Source organism: Rhinolophus sinicus, chromosome 6 (genome assembly GCF_057876585.1).
Source record: "Rhinolophus sinicus isolate RSI-liver-muscle chromosome 6, RSI-T2T, whole genome shotgun sequence".
NCBI lineage: Eukaryota > Metazoa > Chordata > Mammalia > Chiroptera > Rhinolophidae > Rhinolophus > Rhinolophus sinicus.
The window spans coordinates 14,800,738-14,822,891 of record NC_142506.1 but is presented as its reverse complement, the minus strand read 5'-3'; the positions used below and the strand labels follow the sequence as shown (position 1 = coordinate 14,822,891).

Below are 22,154 nucleotides of genomic sequence, written 5' to 3'. Positions count from 1 at the left end.
AAATCTGAATAAGGTCTATAGATTATACTGATGCAAATGTCCTGCTTTGATACTATACTATAGTTACTTATGTAAGAAATTGCTATTGGGGGAATCTGGGTGAAGGGCACATAGGAATCCTCTGTACTACCTGTAGTTGTTGATTTTAACCGCTTTATTGCAATAGAGTTCACATACCATACCAGGTCAGACAATTACGTTCGTGGACTTGTTGCAGCGATATTGCTAACCTTTTTTGATATCAGAGGGATTATTCATGATGAATGTGTACCAACTGGACAAACAGTTAATCAAGTTTACTATTTGGAAGTGCTGAAAAGGCTGCGTGAAAAAGTTAGACGGCCTGAACTTTTTGCCAACAATTCATGGCTCTTGCATCACGACAATGCACCAGCTCACATGACACTGTCTGTGAGGGAGTTTTTAGCCAGGAAACAAATAACGCTATTGGAACACCCTTCCTACTCACCTGATCTGCCCCGAATGACTTCTTTCTTTACCCGGAGATAAAGGAAATATTGAAAGGAAGGCATTTTGATGACATTGAGGACATCAAGGGTAATGTGACAACAGCTCTGATGGCCATTCCAGAAAAAGAGTTCCAAAATTGCTTTGAAGGGTAGACTAGGCACTGGCATCGGCGCATAGCTTCCCAAGGGGAGTACTTTAAAGGTGACTGTAGTGATATTCAGCAATGAGGTATGTAGTACTTTTTCTAGGATGAGTTCGTGAACTTAATTGTCATGCCTCGTACAATATTCCCATTTAAAGTGTACCGTTCACTCGTTTTTCAGTGTATTCACAGATGTGTGCAGTCATCACTATACTCAAGGTTAGAACAGTTTCACCACCTCAAAAATAAATCCAACACATAAGCCAATACAACCTTGCCTCTTAGACCCGCTCCAATCCCTGGCAACTACCAATCCACTTTGTCTGTGTAGATTTCTTTGTCTTGGATATTTCATATGAATGGAATCATATACAATATGTGGTCTATTATTTTTGCAACTGTCTGTGACTCCATAACTTTTTGTTGTTGTTTGGGTTTTTTGTTTGTCATTTATTTTTATTCTTTTATATTCTGTGAGTCTATAATTATTTCAAAATAAAAAGTTTAGACAAATAAATGGACGTGTTGCTATGGGGCAAGCACTGTACTTGGGCACTGGGGACACACGACTCAATGAAGCCATGATCAGTGCACCAAAGAGCCTAGAGTTTAGTGGGAAAGGCCAAGATGTAAGCGGAACAATGAGAGTGCAGTGTGATAAGGGCTCTGATGGAGGTAAAATCGGGCGATGACAACACCAGGAAGAGTATAACTTGGATTGTGGGTGAGGTCAGGCAGAGTTCCTCCAGAGACATTGATTAGCAGGTTTTTAAGGTACTTGACACATGGAAAGGATTTGGACCATGTGTGGGTGACAAGGTGGCATCTGTAGAACTGAACTCTTTCTTAAGACTTTTGCCCCAGTTCGCTGAGACCTCCGGCTGCCGTGCTCAGTGGCCGGGATGCCAGACATCTTCACCTGTTGTTTCTGTTCCTCAGTGTCCAACAAGCATCCTTTTGTGGACAGCAACCTTCTCTACCAGTTCAGAATGAACTTCCGGCGGAGGCGAAGGCTAATGGAGCTGCTCAATGAAAAATCCCCCTCCCAGGAAACGCACGACAGTCCCTTCTGCCTAAGAAAGCAGAGCCACGACAATCGGAAATCTACCAGTTTTATGTCAGGTATGGCCTTTCCATTGTTCTCTGGATCACATGTTTTTGTCTTTTGAGAAACAATATAGTAATATCTCCCTTGTGTGAAATTCTGTTTTCCAGCAAATATCTGTTTATTCATTACCAATAAGTATGCCAAGAATTTAAAAAAAGAAAACGCCACCAAATTGATCCCAGGCACTCAACTTAGATGTCATGAAATCTGTTTTATAAAATTAATGTAGTTGAATTATAGAAGACCTCGCAAAGCTCTCCCTCAGACATTACTTACTTTTCATTTTTAAACAATTCCTACATATCATTAATGACTCAGTTTCTAAAATCACAACATTGAAAAGCTACATATTTTAAGGATGAAAAAGGACTTCTGAGAGCATATTACAACTAAAAGGCAACTGGCTGTCAATCCATGATCAATCAGTGACACAGAACAAGAAGTGTGAAAAGCAGACAGAGGGGATGATAAATAAAGCGCAGCAGCCTGGGACATTACATGTGAGGTCAAACAGTTTTGTATTTACCATCAACCCTGACAGAAATGACGGTGTTCACGTGATAATGTTTGTGACTGAGTTCGCCGAGATCACCCCACTCATCCAGAAAAGGTTACCTTGATGTGTCGTTCTGTGTAAGAGGCTGAGGTGCTTCCAGAGGTATCTTGAGCTCCTCTGAAAACTTGGCATTGACTCAAGGAACTGGTTGGCCTGACGTTGGGGACCTCTGGGCTTCACCTGAATGAAACTCAGGGCAAAATGACAATGGGTGCCTTGGTTACATACAGCACGTGACCATGAGAACACCTGCAACTGTATTGAGAACTTTCTGTGCCCCGGCACTGAGTCAAGCTTGGTTGCATGAACGTTCTCATTGAATTCTCATAATAACTTGAAGAGGAAAGATGTTGCTCTTATTTCCATTTTACAGGTGAAGAAACTGAGGCGTGGAGGAATTGCTTGGCTTACCAGAGGTGACACAGCCAGAAAGTGGTGGACAGAGCTGGCTCTCGCACCACTTCTGTCTTTCGTGCCTCTGTTACTGTACTATCCCCTCCCCAACTTCCCACATCCCAGATTCCTTAGACATAGATGGGATGGAAGAGAGAACAAAGCAAGAGCTGCTCTGGGAGAGGAAGCACTAGCCAAGGGCAGCAGCCTGAGCCTGTGCTTAGACACAAGCCAGTTGTGTCCTCTTGAGTTTGTCTTCTGCAAATGCGGAGCAGCCATTCACGTTCTTGTGAGTCCTAAGGTTTGCCTGTTTCTTAAATGGTCCCAACAGACCTGAATAAGTGACGATGGTGAGAGGGTGCTAGAGTAACAACAGTGGTCACCTTAAAAGCCAGCATTTATTTTGTGCTTCCCATGTGCCAGGCACTAAGCAGAGTTTTTTCCTTGGCCTCTTTCATTCCATCATATACCTGGCTCTCCACTCCTTGCCAGCTCTGTGGCCGAGAGAAGCAGATCAGGTCATCGAAGCCACTGCCTCACATACACTTTCAAAACCTAAATATGTACTCTGTATTTTAATCTCCTTTGCCATGGCTCTGGCTGATTCATGATTTCCTATTAAATCAGGAGGCACTTCTTAGTACTGTTGATTCATTAAGCGTACAGCCAGCATGCAATTTACTTCCTTCCAGGGACTGTTCAGCATGGGCTCAGTAGCCTTGAAATACTATTTTAGGTAGCTGAGTACTTTCGCACATTATGTAATCCACTCCTTGCACCAGTCCAATGAGACAGCATTAGTCCCAGTTTACATTTGGGGAAATTGAGGCTCAGAGACCTAAAGGGAACGGCCTCAGATTGTGTGTGCTATTGGTAAGTGGCAGAACTGCTACTCAGATCTTGGCTTTTCTGACTCCAAGGCCAGAGTGCTTTTTCTGGCACAGGGGATTCGCCTCACGGTACCTCCCGACTGAAAGGCCGTGTGCTCTAGGGAACGGAGACCACCTCGCTCAGTGACTGTGTGTTTTCGCCCGCACAGTCAGCCCCAGCAAGGAGATCAAGATCGTGTCTGCGGTGCGAAGGAGCAGCATGAGCAGCTGCGGCAGCAGTGGCTACTTCAGCAGCAGCCCCACCCTCAGCAGCAGCCCCCCTGTGCTCTGCAACCCCAAGTCCGGTGAGTGGTCATTCCCAGGCGAAGGGAGACTGGTGTTCGGGGATTTTTCTTTTTTTTAATTGAGTGATATTGGGGAATAGAGAGTTTTTCCACGAAGTCAAGTCTTTGTTTTTCAATCTAGTTGTAGCGAGGGGTAGAGGGGGGCGCAGCTTACTGGCCCATGTGGGACTTGAACCGGTGACCTTGGTGTTATGAGCACCTCGCTCTAACCACTGAGCCAACGGGCCACCCACCGGCGGCTCAGCTCCAAGCTCAAGCTGTTGTTTTCAATCTTGTAGAGGGCGCAGTTCACTAGCCCATGTGGGAATCGCACTGGCAACCCTGTAGTTAAGAGCTGGTGCTCTAACCATCTGTGCCATCCGGCCACCCCCGGTGTGTGGGAATCTTATTACCACAAGCTCTTGAAGTCCACGCTTGTTGAATGGAAGGGCAGGACGTAGGTTTGGGCAAAGGGAGAATGGGGCTGTAGTGTAGTCTCCATAAAGGCTGCAGCTTACCCCAAGGGGAACTCTGGAGTTGGGATGGCTCTTCAGACTTGTCCCAACTTTGGATGAGGTGGCCAGGCCTTTATACCCTCATGTTGACTGGTCATTAAATGTTGGCTGCCCCTGGGAGTAGGGCATGACCTTAGGCAAGGCAGCCCTCTTCCGAGAGATAGTTCCAAGGACAGTGGAAAGCATTCACAGTCTGAGGGCTGTCTGCCTTGGGCAGTCCCAGCGGCTGGGAGGAGCCCTTCAGTCTCACCTGAAGGAAGGTTTGAGCAGCACATCCGTGTTCCCTACAGCAGGGGAAATAACACTTCCTCAGACTGCAACTGATGCAAAGATCTGTCGGGTCCAGCACCCCGAAGGAAGAAGCATGGTCTGTGCACACTCAGCTGTGCCTGGAATGGACTCAGAGGCTTGTGTTTTCAAACTCGACTCATCAACCTCTATGGCCTTTACATTCCAGGAATAAAAAAAAAAATCTAGGCATAAAGATTGTTGACGACGTACTTAGAAACAATCCTTCATTGGCCCAGTCAGTTCTTCAACCCCACTAGACCCTGGAACACACTGATCCTACCCCTTTGTCGTTGTCTCGTGCCCGCCTCCTTCCCAGGATTAGAGGGCATGGCCCATCACGATAGTCATTGCCTTGAAAATACCCTCAGCTCCATTTTTTTTTATTTTAATGCACTATCTACCCTCAGTTTAGTGTCACCTTCAGGGAAGAGACTGTTCCTTTTGTTCATGCTGTGTTTTACCTCATCACCAGAAGTTGAGGATACGAAGATGAGAGGTCGTGACCCCTTCCCTCAGTGAACACATCATCTCTTCAGAGAGAAAAAAAAATTAGGCGTTAAGAGAGAATGAGGACAAATAGGTGTTGTTCAAAGGACTGTAAGAGAAAACTCTGTCATCTAATGCTGTTATCTAGTCAAGTGGGCATTTTTTTTTAATCTAATTTTTTTGCTGCTTTCTGGGAGGATTAGCTCTAAGAATAAAGTTGTGACTTGCAAGTGAATGAAGAAACTTGCTTCCACACTGACTGTCTGGAAAATCATTGAGTACTCATATACTACCGGGTTTTCCAATCCATGAAGCATTTCTGATAACTCAGAAGGAGAAAGAAGAACTACTTTAGAAATAGGGTGTTTGAAGCCCTGATAGAAATCTGACAGGTATCCCTCAAAGTTAAAGCAAAAGAGTCCTTTTCAAGAAAGGGTCAGTTGTGCCAAAGCCACTTTACATGTTCTTTATGCAATAGTAGAATATGAACAAAGTGGTAATTACTTAAATTAACTGTACATCCATCTTTCCGAAATAGGTTTATATTGCTTCCTCTTTCTCCTTACCCCTTGGCTCAAAGGGAAAAGTTTACTGTGAGGCAGGCAGGGAAAAAAAAAAAAAAAAAAAAAAAGGTCAGGTTGCCTTTTTGAGTCTCTAGGGACTTAAGGACCAGAGCTGTCAGGATTTCACTGTGGTTCATTTAAGTCTGACCTTTTACCCATATTCTGACAAGCTCCTCCGTCACTCTTAAAAGAGGGATTCCAAGATGCAGTAAGCTCGTCTGTGATTTTTAAGCAAGCCTTCACAGTAAGGCATTTAAAATTAATCATTATACTACATACACCAGGATATGTATTTTTTTATACTGCATATCAATGCCCGAGGCCAAACCAAATAAGTGCTACAGATGTTACCATAATTGGTGTCATTGTGATGAGTAAATAAATTTCCAAGGATACAAAAAGAGGAAGCTGAAAGATAACTCCTAGGCTGCAGGGTTTCTACATATTTCAACATAAGAAAGAGAGAAAGTATATTAAAATAAATGGTCGGTATTGCTGCCAAATACAGACAGTGTGATTCAAAACCACAATGAGCTCCCATTACCTCACACCTACTAGAATGGTTATTATAAAAAAGATAAGAAATAACAATTGTTAGTGAGCATGTGAAGGAAAGGGAACCGTGTGCACTATTGGTGGGATTTTAAATTGGTACAGCCACTGTGGGGGGAAAAATATGGAGGTGCCTCAAAAAGTTTAAAGTAGAACCACTATATGATACAGCAATTCCACTTCTGGGTAATTATCTGAAGGAATCAAAAACACTAAACTGGAAAAGTTATCTGCACCCCCATGTTCACTGCAGCATTATTTACAGTAGCCAAGACATGGAAGCGACCTATGTGTTGATCAGTGGATGAATGGGTGGGGAAAATGTGGTATATATAATGGAACATTACTCAGCCATAAAGAGAAGGGAATCCTGCCATTTGTGAAAACATAGACGGACCTTTGAGGGCATTATGCTAAGTGAAATAAGTCAGACTGAGACAGACCAAAACTATATGATATTACTTATATGTGAAATCTAAACAAACAAACAAACAAACAAACTCATATACACAGAAAACAGATTGGTGGTTGCCACAAGCTGGGGGTGGAGGGTGGGGAAAATGGGGGAAGGTGTCCAAAAGGCACAAACTTCCAGTTATAAAATAAGTAAGTCGTGGGGATGTAATGCACAGCATGGTGACTATAGTTAAGAACGCTATTATATATTGGAAAGTTGCTGAGAGAGTAAATCTCGAAAGTTCTCATGGTGAGAAAATAAAATTTGTAACTATGTGTGGTGATGGATGTTAACTAGACTTATTGTGGTGACCGTTTTGCAATATATAAATACATCAAATTGTTATATGTCCATTCTATCTCAATTTAAAAAAGAGGGAAAGAGTATTAAAGTAAATGGTTAGCATGATTGCCAAACATTACAGTACAGTGTGATTCCTATATCCACGTCCAGAAACCCCTGAAGGGATTATGGGGGGTGAGAACGGAGTTGCCTGACAGGGAATTAAAAGTCTCAGTTGTCGACTGTGGACCCCTTCTCTTCCCTCCTGTCCATCTGCTGAGAGCTGTTCTTGATATTTGAGCTACTCCCTCTTGTTTGGGAATATAAATTCATTTTCTCATTGATGAGCTTTCTGAAAGAAACAAATAATAACCCCTGTCATCTCAACAAGAAGCACATTGTTGCCTTTAATGGAAAGGCACTTGTTAGGTAAGAAGGCGGCTCGCGTAACCGCCAGACAGGGCTCGGCTGCCTGGTGGGTGAGCCAGGCCTCACCCCACGCTCCCTTTGCTTTTCCCACTGCACACTTGTTCCACGACTGGCATGTGACCTCCAGATGCCACCAACAAAGGGAATTGGAGGCTGGCACTGTGCCAGGTTAGGCCCTTGACCCCTCCAGTTACTTCATGACGTTCAAGTTCATGATGCCTGTAGAACCGGGTAGGATGCTCCCTGTCCCCCGACCCCACTGGCTGCCCTCGGTGACTGTGGCAATCCCTTTCCAGTTTTTAGTGAGCACAGGATGATTGGGAAGTTCGTTATTGGTGGGTTTGTAGGCAGCCGGCAGGTCAGAAATTGGCCGCTGTCTTTGTCACCTTCGTGGGCAACAGTAGAGAGCTGATGAGAAGAGGTGTGCGAGGCGGACCACACACCACTGCCTTCGGAGCTTCTGAGCCCTTTCGTTTGCTACAGAGACAGCATCACGTGAGAAGAATCATGTAGCCTAGTGGCTGGGAGTGTGGGCGCTGGCACCAAGTGCCTGCGTCTGAATCTTCATGTTGTTACCCATTAGCTCTGAGACCTTGGACACAAGCTGTTGAACTTTCCTGAGCTTCTGTTTTCTCACTAACAAAATAGGGACAGTGATGAACCTAACTCATTCATTAGCTCTTGTGATGTCTAAATGAAATAATATGTATACAGCACGTAGGACAGTGTCTCGCATGTGTTGAGTTTGCAGAAAAATTCACTAGCATTATGAGTCAGGGCAAAAGGCAGCGTGTACATACAATCCAGCGTCTTAAGGAAATGAATGAAGCTTTGGCGTGTGGGATGTGTACAGTATGTTGGGGAAAAGTGTTGAATGGCGTCAACTTTCGAAACGTGGCTATCAGACCACTAGAGTCAGGTTTTCTCTTAACTTTGACATGTTGAATGCATTATCAGAATTTAAAAGAAAGAAACACAAAAACTAGAAAAGTGTGGCCTTTTTCTTTATGGAAAACATTTGAACCCACTCCTTGCCCCCCACCCCTGGCCCTGTTGCTTTCCTACCTCCCGCTCCATTACTTCTTCTTTCCATAGCTCTGTAAGTTAGGTTCAGGCTGATTTATGTTGGATGATATTGTCTGTCTCTAGTCGGCTAGAGTATAAGCTGTGAGGCAGGGGTCTTTTCCACTTTTGTTCACTGATGGTCCAATATGAGGCAGTCAATAAATGCCAGCTGAGGGAATGGATGAAGGGCTCAGAAAGGTTTGCACCTGACGTTGTGTCTGTCTTACAGTGTTAAAGAGACCTGTCACTTCTGAGGAACTCCTGACTCCCGGGGCTCCTTATGCAAGGAAGACATTCACGGTAGGCTCATCGTTTGGCATTTCTCCTGTGCTGCTTGTTTTTCTGACCCATGTCAACATATCGATGTGTCAATGTTTAGGTTAGGGATGGAAGTGGAAAACCTTCTCTTAATTTTCCTTCTGTTTTTGTCATAATTACCATAGCGGACTCTCTTGACCCTTAGGCACTAAAATGCATGAGGATTTGACATGATGTGTTATAATACAGCATTTTAAACTCCTTTTGTCCGTGCCAAAGATTCCCGTTATGTCCTTATTAAATACAATGACAGATTTTAGGGCACATGGTCCTGTAAATACTGCAAATAATTCCTTCTGTGTGACAAACTGTGGGACAAATTGTTCGACCCCAAGAAATGGTGCTTTTGACCATGTCAGCATGCCTCGAGTTATATAAGCCCCTGGTAGGAGAGCACTGCGTTCCTTTGAGCATCTCCTGACCCCCTGCCTCTTCTTAGAGGTGCTTCAGCCTTCCTCCCGCTCCTACCGGTCCCATTGGTCTTCTTCACACAGAACCTAAGTGCTTGCTTGACAGCGTCTCACCCACTCTCCTTCCCCTGGCCTCTTCCTTCAGTCTCTTTCCATCTACCTCCTCTTTATTTTTTTTAAACATTTTGTTTTTATTAGTTTCAGGTGTACAAAACAATGTACTAGTTAAACATTTATCATTTGTATCCCTCACACAGTGATAACTCCCCTCCCCCTATCTACTACCCCTCTGACATCGCATACAGCCATTACATTTCCGCTGTCTCTATTCCTAATGCTGTACTCCACTTCTTGTGAGTATATATACATATAAACAATATATGTATACTAAACTATATATACATATATATAGTTTATTATATACATATAAACATATAAATGTATATATATTATATACATATAAACTATATATGTATATATGTATATATAAACTATATATGTAAACTATATGTATGTATATATATATATTTATATATACATATAAACAAACTATATATACATATATATATATATATATAAAAAATTGTAGTTGACATTCATTATTGTTCAGCTTCAGCTTCAGGTGTACAGTGCAGCGATCCTCTTTAAAACACGTCTCTTTCCTTCAGTCTTCTCACTTTGGTTTTATTACCTTGGGCGGGGCCCGGGGGGAGGGAAGAAGAAAACTTCCCACACTCAAATATTTAGTAGTCAAGGACTACTTCACACTTCAAGCACTGAGGAGTTAAATAGGATGGTCCCAGTCATAACCAGTCAATATGAAAACACACTTCTAATATGTCTGCATCAGGAAGAAAGGGTAAACTGCATGTGGAGGTGAAATGAAGTGTAATAGACCCAAAAGCTAAATGCAATGCCTAAAACATTTTGAGAATGTCCACCAAAATTTCATTGGTTTCCCTGCTTTTCCTCCATCTCCAGCATGCAAGAGACAGTTGATTGCATCTCTAAAGTATTTCTTTTTGGTTTTAAATTCAAATGCCAGCATTGCTAGGAAGGGACTGTGAATGTGTTTCATTCATGTTTCAGTTGGGATGTGTTAAAGACGTGTCTGACAGAGCTACCCAGGGACCATAACCGCCATTTCTAATAACGATTCTATGGGAAAAGGCACCCACCGGTTTCAAACAACATTTGGACCAGCGTCTACTTGGAAATTGTGACCTTCATGCATTTTTCCACTTTCCTTTCTTGGTAGAGAAAATTGTGTTTCAGGAAAGCTAAAACTTCGTATTTCTCACCAGTTACAATTTAAGTTGTTATGTACTTTGGACAACAGTGAGTAGCAGGATCATCAAGAAAATATCATTTCAATTTAGGGGGAAAGAGCAAATAGAAATTGGATCTGGAGAGAAGATTCAACCATAGGTTTAAGGTCTTCTAAACTTTTCGTGTGAGTCTAATATTAATTGCATAGCAACCTAAGAAAGAGGCAGTCTGCCAGTGATTTATTGAGCAATGCCCTCACAGAAGCGTCTTTCTGTCGAACAGGTGTCTCATGACCACAGTTTCCACAGGAATAGGTCTGCATTTATGATAGAAGCAAAGTGTTCCATTCCCCTGACAGGGTAGAGATGAAACGGAGAAGAACTATGTCATGGCCACACTTAATCCTGGGCTGGCTTTCTCTCTCTCGGAAGGACAGGAGAATTGCCAGGGACTGTCTGCTGCTCACTAATCGTGATTTTCCTCTCTAGATTGTTGGTGACGCTGTTGGCTGGGGCTTTGTGGTACGAGGAAGTAAGCCATGCCATATCCAGGCCGTGGACCCCAGTGGCCCTGCCGCGGCTGCAGGAATGAAGGTACCTCCAATAGAGAAGTGTCTAAATACCTCGAGCTGTATTATTGGTGCCACCGGTACTTTCTCTCCCTAAGTGTTTGGTCCCATTTTTATTGTTTCCTTGTCCCTTTCTGAATGGAGTTGAAATGAAGCCATGAACGTAGGGTGTAGCAGGTGAGAGGAAAAGTTTTCCGATCCCTCTGACCGTGCCTTCTTGGTCTCCAATCACCCTTGGTTTTTCACATTTCTTCCCTTACCCAATACTGAATTTGAAAAAAAACAACAGCAAAGAAACGTACTTTCTTTTTGCTTACATCTTACGTAATAGCTCTACTGCTTCTGTTCTATACAAAGTACATTCCTGTAGGGTTTATAAAGCCATCTAGCCAAGAAAATTTGGACAGTACAGACAAGTAGGATATAAATTATAATTGCCTGTAATCGTTCCTAACTCAGTGATAACCACTATTAACATTTTTAAGCAGCTTTACTGAAGTATAATTGACACACAATAAAGTGTAGCACTGTTAACATTTTGATTTATATTCTTCCAGACTTCTTGTATGTGTGGAGACATATGTAGATACATACACATACCCATATATAAATACATAGATGCACACATTGGTTTTATTTATACCAAAATGTGATAGAATGTTGAGAGCGTTGGCTTTCTCCTGCAAAACACCTTTCTCTAGCACAGTTTTGTTCTGTCATCTGTAAAACATTCCACAGAGGACATTGATCTCTGATTATCTGGGCGGATGCAGAAGGCTTGAAGGCTACAGATTATTTCTCTCATTCATTTCTTCACGACTTTCATCCTCTCCCATCAATCCTTTTCCTAGACCAATAAAGCAGCAGAGCAACAGGCAGGATTTGGCTCTCCATAGCTCTGATTCCCAGCACTGACCCTCTGGTATTGCTTTACCTGCTGGAAAGATGGACAGCAGAGGCTGGCTCAAGGGAACACAGAGCACAGATTACTGCCAGCCTGGGTGATCAGTGCTGGTAGGATTGGGGGTTGACTCGGCCCCCCCGATTTGAACTCCTTGTTCATGCGGAGAAGGTCCCGTGCTCTGGGCAAGTTACGGAAGCCTCGTTGGCTAAGGTGGCCTGTGTTTGAGGCCCTTCCTACCTCCTGGGTTCTTCAGTGGTCACAGCACCAGAGAAACGCAAAGCAGGAAAGTTGGCCAGAAACATAAAGGGTGAACATTTGTATCTTTACCGAAGCTGAATTTTTCATTTTCTAACGGAACTCTTGGCTATGGGAAGAACTTTATATTTTATTTCCACAGTGAATGACCAAGTAGAAATTATTTTTGGCAGAGTGTTTCAGTCCTGAGCATGCACTCACTTGCATGGGGCTTTGACTTAAACTACGTTTCCTTTGAAGAAAGCAATGGATTTACAATGCAGCTAAAGACACTGTTTTGCTTGGCTAAGTGTATTTGATTGACTTTAGTCCATCTTTTTATTGGTTAACATGTGTAACTGTTCTAGGCATTGGCAATTGATTAATCAATTCTTTCTTACTGTCTATACCCCAATAGATGGCTAACGTGATATATATATATATATATATATATATATATATATATATATATATATATATTTTCAATTTCATAAGCTAATACTACATATGGTTTTATTCTTGGTTTCTCAGGGAGTGTACAATGGTTTTCATATGTTGTAGAGCAGTATAGAATTCATTAGAGCAACATTTCCAAAGTTGTGTTATACAGCTCTCTGGTCCACCAAAGCATTCTGTCTTGAGGTTCTGTGATCCAAATAGTTTTAAACTGCTGTCCACTTTATGCTTCTCTTGGAAATTCACAAAACACATTCACATGTTATAAATTCTTTTACATACAGCAGGGGGGAAAAAAACCCCGTTTAAATTGTCTACCACAACATTTTATTTTTTTAAAGATTTTATTGAGGAAGGGGAACAGGACTTTATTGGGGAACAGTGTGTACTTCCAGGACTCTTTTCCAAGTCAAGTTGTTGTCCTTTCAATCTTAGTTGTGAAGGGCACAGCTCAGCTCCAGGTCTAGTTGCCCGTTGCTAGTTGCAGGGGGTGAAGCCCACCATCCCTTGCGGGAGTCAAACTGGCAACCTTGTGGTTGAGAGGACACAGTCCAACCGACTGAGCCATCTGGGAGCTCAGCAGCAGCTCAGCTCAAGGTGCTGTGTTCAATCTTAGTTGCAGGGGGCGCTGCCCACCATCCCTGGTGGGACTCGAGGAATTGAACTGGCAACCTTGTGGTTGAGAGCCCACTGGTCCATGTGGGAATCGAACCAGCAGACTTTGGAGTTAGGAGCATGGAGCTCTAACCGCCTGAGCCACCGGGCCGGCCCAACACTTTATTTTTTAATAGAAACACCCCAGTGGAATCTTCGGATTGTTATGATGTGGCACTGAAACTGTTCTAAGGAGCTGCTTTTGGTCAAACTCTGTATTGGAATAAATCGATAGATAGATAGGTTTTGAATTATACTGTTGGTGAAATAAAAATGATGAAATACCATGCTTTTCCATATAATTTACCCGCATATATTCATTTAAATTACTACATAATTTCCTGGTAGGAAACAGTGACTAAATTCTCCCTTTATCATGTATGTTGGTTATAGAATAACTTCACTGACATAAAAAAAATTTGCATAATCCAATCCTACAGGCTTGTTTCTACCCACGGGTCACATCCCCACTACCCTCGTGTAGGAAAACTGCAGGGTGGCATGTCTGGCTATGCAGGGCTGAGGGGGTGGGTGATAACACTACCGGGCCCGGCCCTGTGCGGAAGGATCCGCTTACCCAGCCAGCGATTGACTTGCTTGGTCTGGGTGGTAGCAAATATCCAAAATTCTGGCCAGAAGCTTCCTTTTAGCATTGGTGACTGGCAAGAGCTGGCCTCGATCAATGTAAAATGCCCCCGCCCCGCTGTCTTCAGTGTCACTCTCCACACTGAATGCCAGGCTCGCCCCTCAGGGCACGGCCCTGGTCTTCTGCTTTCCAGTGTGGACTAAGCCTTGCAGGTGGGTCTTTGGGACCTTCAGCCCAGCGGGATTTTTATACTTTTACTGTGGCTGCTTAATTTTACTGCTTTACTTGCCAAAAACAGACATGATTTTATAGCAGAGTATTTACTGTGAAGTATTTCTCTCTCTTTTGTTTCATCTTTTTGTGGGGATTGGGACATTTGAAGGCGAGGGCCACCAGTATGTGGACAGGGCAGGCCCCAGCCTGAAGAGACTGAGTGCCATTTTCTTTCTTTCTTTTTCTCTCTTTCTTTCTTTCTTTCTTTCTTTCTTTCTTTCTTTCTTTCTTTCTTTCTTTCTTTCTTTCTTTCTCTCTCTCTCTCTCTCTCTCTCTCTCTCTCTCTCTCTCTCTCTCTCTCTCCCCCTCCCTCTCCCTCTCCCTCTCCCCCTCCCCCTCCCCTCCCCCTCTCCTCTTGTATGAATTAATTTATTAGATTTTTGGTGAGAGCAAAGAGGAGAAAGGGTCAGGAAGACAAGAGGGAAAAGAGGATGTCATCAGAGAAAAGAAGGGAAGCCAGAGGGACCCAAGGCAAAATGTACGTGTGTCATAAACGTGGCGAGCTTGATACAGTAAAGGTCACTGAGCTGGCAGCTCCCTACAGGCTTAAAGGTTTAGCAGAAGCACAGCCTCAGTGGAGAGTGCCAATGGCTGGACAGAGTAAAAGTAAATAGATACCCCCAGGAGTGCAGAGGTCCTCCCGTGCCAGATCCTGCTAAAGCCACTGCTGTTCAGTGGCCCACACCTCCTGTTTCCTTCAGCCCAACTGGGCACTTCTCCAAGCCCAGCCCCATTTGACAGAACTCCCCAAAGACAGGGGTGCATGCAGCTGTGCAGACCTGTGCTTCTCTAGCGTAATATGCACACCTGACACCAGAGCATCTTATCAAAATGCAGATTCTGATTCAATGCATCGAGGTGGGAAATGGTAGGACATGTGTTTTACAGTCTGGTTGCCTTCCCCATGCGAGGCTTAGGGTCCTCACCCTGGATGTCCAGGAGGGTCTTGGTGCCAGCCTTGTGGTGCAGCTCATCGATGTTTTGGGTGATGATCCTATGGCCCTGCTAGTGCAGCTGGGCCTCACACTTGGCCATGGCAATGTGCTCTGGGCTCGGTTCTGCGCTCTGCAGGATTTCCCACTGGTAGTGATGGAACTCCCTCACCTGGGATGGGTTGTAGGCAAAGGCCTCAGCAGTGGCCACCTCCTGAGATCGCCACTTTCTCCAATAACCTGTGGTTCCTCTGAAAGTTGGAAGCCCACCTTCAGCACTTATGCCAGCCCCTGAAATGACAACTATGTACTTTGCTTTTGCAAAAAACTTCCAACAATTGGCCATATTTGAACTTGGATGAACCACTGTTAGGCAAATCTTGGTCCTTGTGGCAGCTGGAGACTTCAGTCCACAATACAGCTGGGAAAGTCATCTGCAGAGGTCCCATCAGGTTTCCTTTGTAGTACCGATTCTTGGGGTGGGAGCTCTTCTGCGTGAGGATCTAAAGGATGGGTCATCTGCGGGATAGCTGCAGGAAGCGGGTATGGCGGTGGTGGCGGCCCCATTTTCTTTCTGTTAACACTTCTAGAACTTTCCAGACCTAAAGGAGACCTCTTTGAGTGGTTTAAATGGAACCTTTCGTCCATGATGGGGGAAAACCCTCATATATATATTAAAATTTACTTCTCTAGAAAGTCGGGAAGAACTCCAGAGAAAAATGTGTCCTTAGGGAGAGTGACAAGGTCTTCTCTGGATCGAAGTAGAGAAACCAGTGACCTTTCTTCCTAGGGCATCTTGAACCAATGTCCCCGAGCTCTTCATGCCTACAATCTCTATACAGCAGACTTAGGCTGGCAGGAGCTGGACGGGTAACTAAGCTGCAGGATGGGGTTGCTGACATGCTGGCCCCGGAACGGATTAAATATGCAGATCAGGAGGGTTCCAACCTGACCTCAGTTGTAAATGGAATTGAATTGTAGGTGTTTTGGTCAAATCTGAGGCTTTTACACTGTCTCAAGATCAAATTTGAAAAATCTGCCTTTATTCTAGTCTGTGTTTGCTCTTCCTTTCTGATCACCTTCTTCTCTTCACGCAGTAGTAGCATATTCGTTCTCAAAGATCAAAAAGGAAACAGATGTGCCAAGAGGCCCCAAACCATAACCTTATTTTTAATTTTGTCTGAATCAAGACCCACATAAAAGAGAGAATGATTGATTACAGGTCTCCTAATAAGTTGCTATATTATTTAATACTACTCTCTTCCCCTCCCATGCCTAGAAAAACAACAGCTGTAGTGTCGTTGAAATTCTCACTTGATGCAGCATCTTTGAATTTGGAGTTATTCTTCTTTTGAGGGTTCTTTCATTTGAAACAAGAAATCTGTAAACCTCTGGCTTAGAGGACCCGTCACTGACATTACATCTCTGGAACGAAGCATGACATAGGGATTTGTCAACAGTTTAGTCAGTCCATGTAGTACATTTTCATCTAGGTTCATGTGGTTCCATGTAGGTGTTTCCCACATTTTTCCTCTGGCAACTTCTCACCCATCCTTTAGGAATTCCGTACCAGTAGCTCCTGATTCAGTTCGATGCAAAGAGGAAAGGAGGAAACAAGAGAAGCTATTGTAATTATTGAGTGTCTTCTGGGTGCCTGACTGTTCTGTACATGAGTTCATTTAATATCAGCATCTAAACACGAAAATCCTGGAGGAAGAAACCTGTTCCAGGAGGAGTACTTCTATTTCTTACCTGTTTTCTTCTTCTTTGAAAAGGGATAAAGTTCCTTTCCCAAGGTATTCCACAGGCTACGACCTAGTGAATATCACTAAAACATGGCTTTAGGTCACCATCTTGAATGACATCGTCTTTTCTTTTAAAATGACATCAAATCTAAACTCATTTCAGTACCAGATTAACTATCATAACTTAATTTTCCATGATCCTCTAGTAGCTATTCTCCAGTCTGGTCAGGGTAGAATTTTTCTCATTTCACAATAACATCCTAATTGTGCCACGTCTGCCCCTCAAGGAAATCTAATTAAGTGACTCTAGCATTTAAAATCTTGTAATGGTTTCCCATTACAATAAGGATAAGTTCCAGACTCTTTCTATGGCCTACAGACTCGATGCTCTGGTCATAACATGACCTGGCACCCTGTTCTGCTTACAGCTCTCCATTGGCCTTTCCTCTGTCCCTCCCAAATACCAACTTGGTTCCTGCCCAAGACTGGATGACTGGCTCCAGTGTTGTCATCCAAGTCTCAGATTAAATGCCCATTTTTCAGAGAAGCCTTCCTTAAATACCCTTTGAAATTCCCCCTGTCTTCCTCTAGTTACTCTTTATCGTATTAGCCTATCTTATGTTTTCAAAACATAATATTTATCAGAATCTGCTAATAGTACTGAGATGTTGAGTATCTGTCTCCAGTAGCTCCATAAATGCATGGACTTTGTTGGTATTGACTACTGTATTCCCAGAATGTCGCACAATTCCTGGCATTTAGTAGGCGTTAGAAGCAAATCTGTTGAATGATCCAATGAATCAATGCTTCTGTAGAAAGTCTAAGGAATTCACTCATTGAGCACCTGCATTATGTCCCCACACATTTCACATGTATCGTATCATCTTTTATTGTTCTTAAAGCTCTTGAAGGTGAGTGAGTAGTGTTGTCCCTACTTTACATCTGAGGAAACTGAGATCCAGTTCGTCTCTTTCCCAGGTCACCTGGCTTATCAATGTCAGAGCTGGTTTCAAACCTGGTCTCTGTCCCAAAGCCTCAATCATGCTTCCTATTGCATTATTTCAAAAAATACAAGCCCATGAGGCAGAGTTCAATAGATGACATATTCCAGCGAAACCTTACACCCCTTGTAAATTGCTCATGGATGCATGACTTTTCATGTCTCTTGCGAGGAGAGTTTGTATTCAATTCAAAATGAATTGTTAGGGCAGTCACATGGTCACCTGCGCTGGCTTGAAGAAGATCAAATAAATAATTTTTATTCTGGGCACCAGCCCCTCACTGAGGTCAGGACTAGATCTTGCAGGGCCATCCAAGTGAAACATGCAAAACATTCACTTTTGTTAGTTTAATCAAACACTTGTCAGAGCAAGCCATTCAGCCTTCATACTGTGAAGGAATTTGAGCCATATTTACAAATAAGGAACAAAAGGTATCCTTGCTCTTTTGTGGAAAGTTTGTTTTTTTCTGGTGGGAATAATTAAATCTTGTCAGAAACAGTATTCAAGTTTTCATGCAACTCCGTGCCAACTCTCAGAGGGATTTCAAAACTCCTGGCTCCTTTTCTTGTTTCCTGCTGTGATGAATTGATGGATGTGGACTTATAGGACCTCTGTTCTCTGCGTGTTTTTTCTGTGGATATTTATATAGAAATAGAACAATCTGAGTCAGAGTAAGGAATTAGTGGCCATTGGGTTCTTCCCCCGCCCCCCTTCTAAATTTCTATTTCTCAGAGGAAAATGTCAAAATCCTGCTTTTCCTTCCCCATGACAACAAATCTGTATATTTCATGGAATTTTCTTTCCAAACCAAGAGATACCAGGTTGGGCAAACCATCTGAAGTTCCTAATTACTTTAGCCCAAACAGTCTGAGTATGGAAGTAGCAAATTGTGGGATGATGGTCAATACAGATTTTTTTTTAAAAAAACAAGTGCATTCTGTGATTTTTAAAAGTAATAATTCTTTCCTAGTTGAATTCAGGAAAGTCATATATGGGGGTAAAAGGTGTCTTTTGTGCTGTGCTGTCTCACTGCAGCAGACTTGTCATTTCTTGGTCAACAGAAACTGATAGAGTTGGTGTTTCTTGGCTCAAATTGGTCATGACTGGGAAGGGACAGATGACCACTCTGCCTGGGAAGAGGGGAGACCCTGCCAGCGTGAGAGGCCACTTCTCAGGGCCTAAGCTCAGATCCCTTTTCTGCTGTGTGCCCTTCCTGAGCAGGTCAGACAGCCCTCGAGAAGACAGGGCAACTCTGCACATTTCTTCACTCAGTCAGTATTTACTGATGTCTGCGAGGTACAAGACATCATGTTAGGCCTTCATAGGATGTACAGTCTAGAGAGGGAAAAATACATCCATCAAATAATTCCACTCTTAAATATAGAATTATAAACTAAGGTCAGAGCTATGAAGAGAAGGACCAGTGCTTCTAATTCCTGGAGGACAGTGGGAGGGATGACAGGGAGTGCTTCCCTGAGGAAAGAATGCTTGAAGTGATATCTGAAGAATGAATAGAAATCAGCTAAGCCCAAATGTATCTGAGCACTTTGTGTGTGTTCTGTGCACTTGTGTACATGTGTGCACATAGTTGCAGTGTGTTCATATATATACGTGTACACACACACACACACACACACACACACACACACACACACACAGAGAGAGAGAACAGAGGGTTTATTCCATATAGAAGAAATCTAGAAGGGAACATGTTCCTTAGAAGAAAACAATGAAAGCCATGACTAGACTGCACTGTGAAAAGAATTTTGGAAGGAGGTGTAGCAATGAATTAGAGCACTGTTTCTCAACCTAGTCTTTTTTTATTATCTTCCTCTTAAGGAGCCTTTTTAAGACATTTTTTCCCCCAATCATCCCTCCCCATGAGATTTGGGTACTACAGATACACTGTATACCTGTTTAGGTACTGTGTATGTGTATATAGATGTGCTTTATATGTACAAGAGGAAGAATTTTTTCACACTCCAAGAGGCATTTTTCTTGTCCCCTTTGGGGGCTAAGCCACCCCGAGTAAAAATGCAAGAGTTAAGGGAGGAAAGCTCAAGAACTTGATAAAATTATGTTTTAAATTGAGTCATAATTTTCATACAACAAAAAACATAGCTTTTAAGTACACAGTTGGTTAAGTTTTATCAAATGTATACACCTGTGTAACTACCAGTCAGAACCTAGAATATTTCCTGCACTCCAGAAAGTTCCCTCATGCTTCTTTCCAGTCAATCCCCTCCCATCAGAGGCCACCACTGTTGGGATTGCTGTTAACAGAAATTAGTTTAGGATCTTAGACTCAGACAGAATCCTGGCTCCACTCCTCAGGCCTCTGTGATGTTTGGCAAATTATTTCATTTCTCTGGACCTTTTTCTCATCTGGTAAGTGAGGGCATGTGTGGAGTCTTCCTCACACTTCTCCTGGCCAGTCACTCTCCTTCCTTTCATCTGATCCATCACATTCCCTCTCTCTTATGGCCAATCCTGTGTACACCGAGGACTCTAGTTTCCAGTTTGTGCCTGGCGCTGGGTCGTATTATAAACGGCCTAGGCTTTCAGATACTGGATGTTTGCGTCCCAATTTCACCCCTTCTGTAGGAACCAGGATAACGACTTAAACACTAAGCTTCAAATTCTTCTCCTTTAAGATGGTGCTCGTAGTGGTCACCATTGAATGAAAACTGTCCTAATACAGTAGCTGGCTCATAATAAACACTCCGTAAGTGTTTGTGGGTATCATTTATTATACTGATGGTTATAAGCATTGTGTTATTCTGAGTCCCCTGGCTGATTCTTGCTCAAGTAAGCTTATATTTATAAATATGTGACACAAAGTAAGAAACCTGTAGCTGACGTGGGCTATCCTTATGGGCAGGGTCTATAGCATATGCTTCTGCCATATTGCAGTATGCTGTTGCAGTTCTGTCACTTTCTTAGAAATGCTAAACCTCTGTTTCTCATCTTAAAATGGCAATGATAATTGCTTCATGGCATAACTGAGGGTAAATTTAAAAAATGCGTATAAAGTATCACACCCATGCCTGTTAGGTGGTAGACAGTCAGTGAGTAGCATCCAACATATTTCATCCAATACAAGGTGCACTGATTATACGATACGACCCAATTTCAGAGCTGTTCCAAGTGCATGTTAGAATCAGCGATTGTTGGCATTACATCAGGTCCCAGCTCCTGCTGACTGCTACGCGAACATCAGTGGGTTTGTTTGTGTTTATTGCTGAGCTTGTTTAACATTGAGTTGAAACTAAACACTTTTATTCACAACTATGGACTGAAGTCATCTTTTTGCAAAGCAAAGACATAGCAAGTTTAGAAATGTCTTGAAATAGTCCTGAGCTGCTCCTGAATTGATCTACTGTGGGCTCTAACACTGACTTTCTTTGTGCTGGATCCCTGGAGATGCCACCAGGTGTAAAGTTAGAGACCCTCCCCACCCACCATACCAGACTGACCTATACCTGGGATAAATTCCGAGCTGTTTCAAGCAAGGCTGGACATCTCTTTCCAAAGCCGTCCTCCTGGATCTATCCATGATCGATCCCTGTTTCCCCGAAAATAAGACCTAGCCGGACAATCAGCTCTAATGCATCTTTTGGAGCAATAATTAATGTAAGACCTGGTATTATTATATTATATTATATTATATTATATTATATTATATTATATTATATTATATTATATTATATTATTATATTATATATTATATTATATTATATTATATTTTTGGGGAAACACAGTAGTAGTGTCTTGACTATCACCACTGGTATGTGACTCACAGAAGATTCCATAATTTGGGGATTCCATAATTTTGGGAACAGCTATAATTATGTTTCTTTGTGAGTGCCATGAAATTCTTCAAAAAAAATGGTTAAAACTAGTATTTCTTTGTCATGTAAAAGCTGGAAGAAAGACAGTCCGAGGCTGAGTTGTGTCTCTGTGGTCTCTGATCTCCTGTTCTGTAGTTTCACTTTGTTCAGCCTCCATTCCCAAGGTCACATCTTGGTCTAGGATGGCTGCTGGAACTCTAGCCATTAGGTTTACATTCCAGCCACTCATAAAGGAAGAAGGGAAGCAGAAGGACGCAATTGCTCCCTTAAAGATACTTTCTGGAAGTTGTGCACAATACTTCTGTTTATAGCTCATTGACCAGAACATAACCATACATGGCCACACTTAGATGCAGGGGAACCAGGAAACGTTGAGTTTACTCTAGGTGAGTGTTGTGGGTTGAGTTGTGTCTTCCTAAAAAAGATGTATTGAAGTCCTAATCCCCAGTACCTGAGAATGTGACCTTATTAGGAAATAGGGTCTTGAGAG

The 22,154-nt window shown here is 42.8% G+C and overlaps 1 protein-coding gene across 1 annotated transcript in view; it reads left to right on the top strand.

Annotated features, from left to right (window-relative positions):
• Nucleotides 1–22,154, top strand: part of DEPTOR (DEP domain containing MTOR interacting protein) — a 137,514-nt gene that overhangs the window by 92,524 nt on the left and 22,836 nt on the right. The window contains exons 5-8 of the mRNA XM_088798965.1: nucleotides 1,553–1,735; nucleotides 3,710–3,844; nucleotides 8,693–8,763; nucleotides 10,949–11,053. Of these exons, the coding sequence (XP_088655091.1) occupies nucleotides 1,553–1,735; nucleotides 3,710–3,844; nucleotides 8,693–8,763; nucleotides 10,949–11,053 (494 nt within the window). The remainder of the gene's footprint in view (nucleotides 1–1,552; nucleotides 1,736–3,709; nucleotides 3,845–8,692; nucleotides 8,764–10,948; nucleotides 11,054–22,154) is intronic.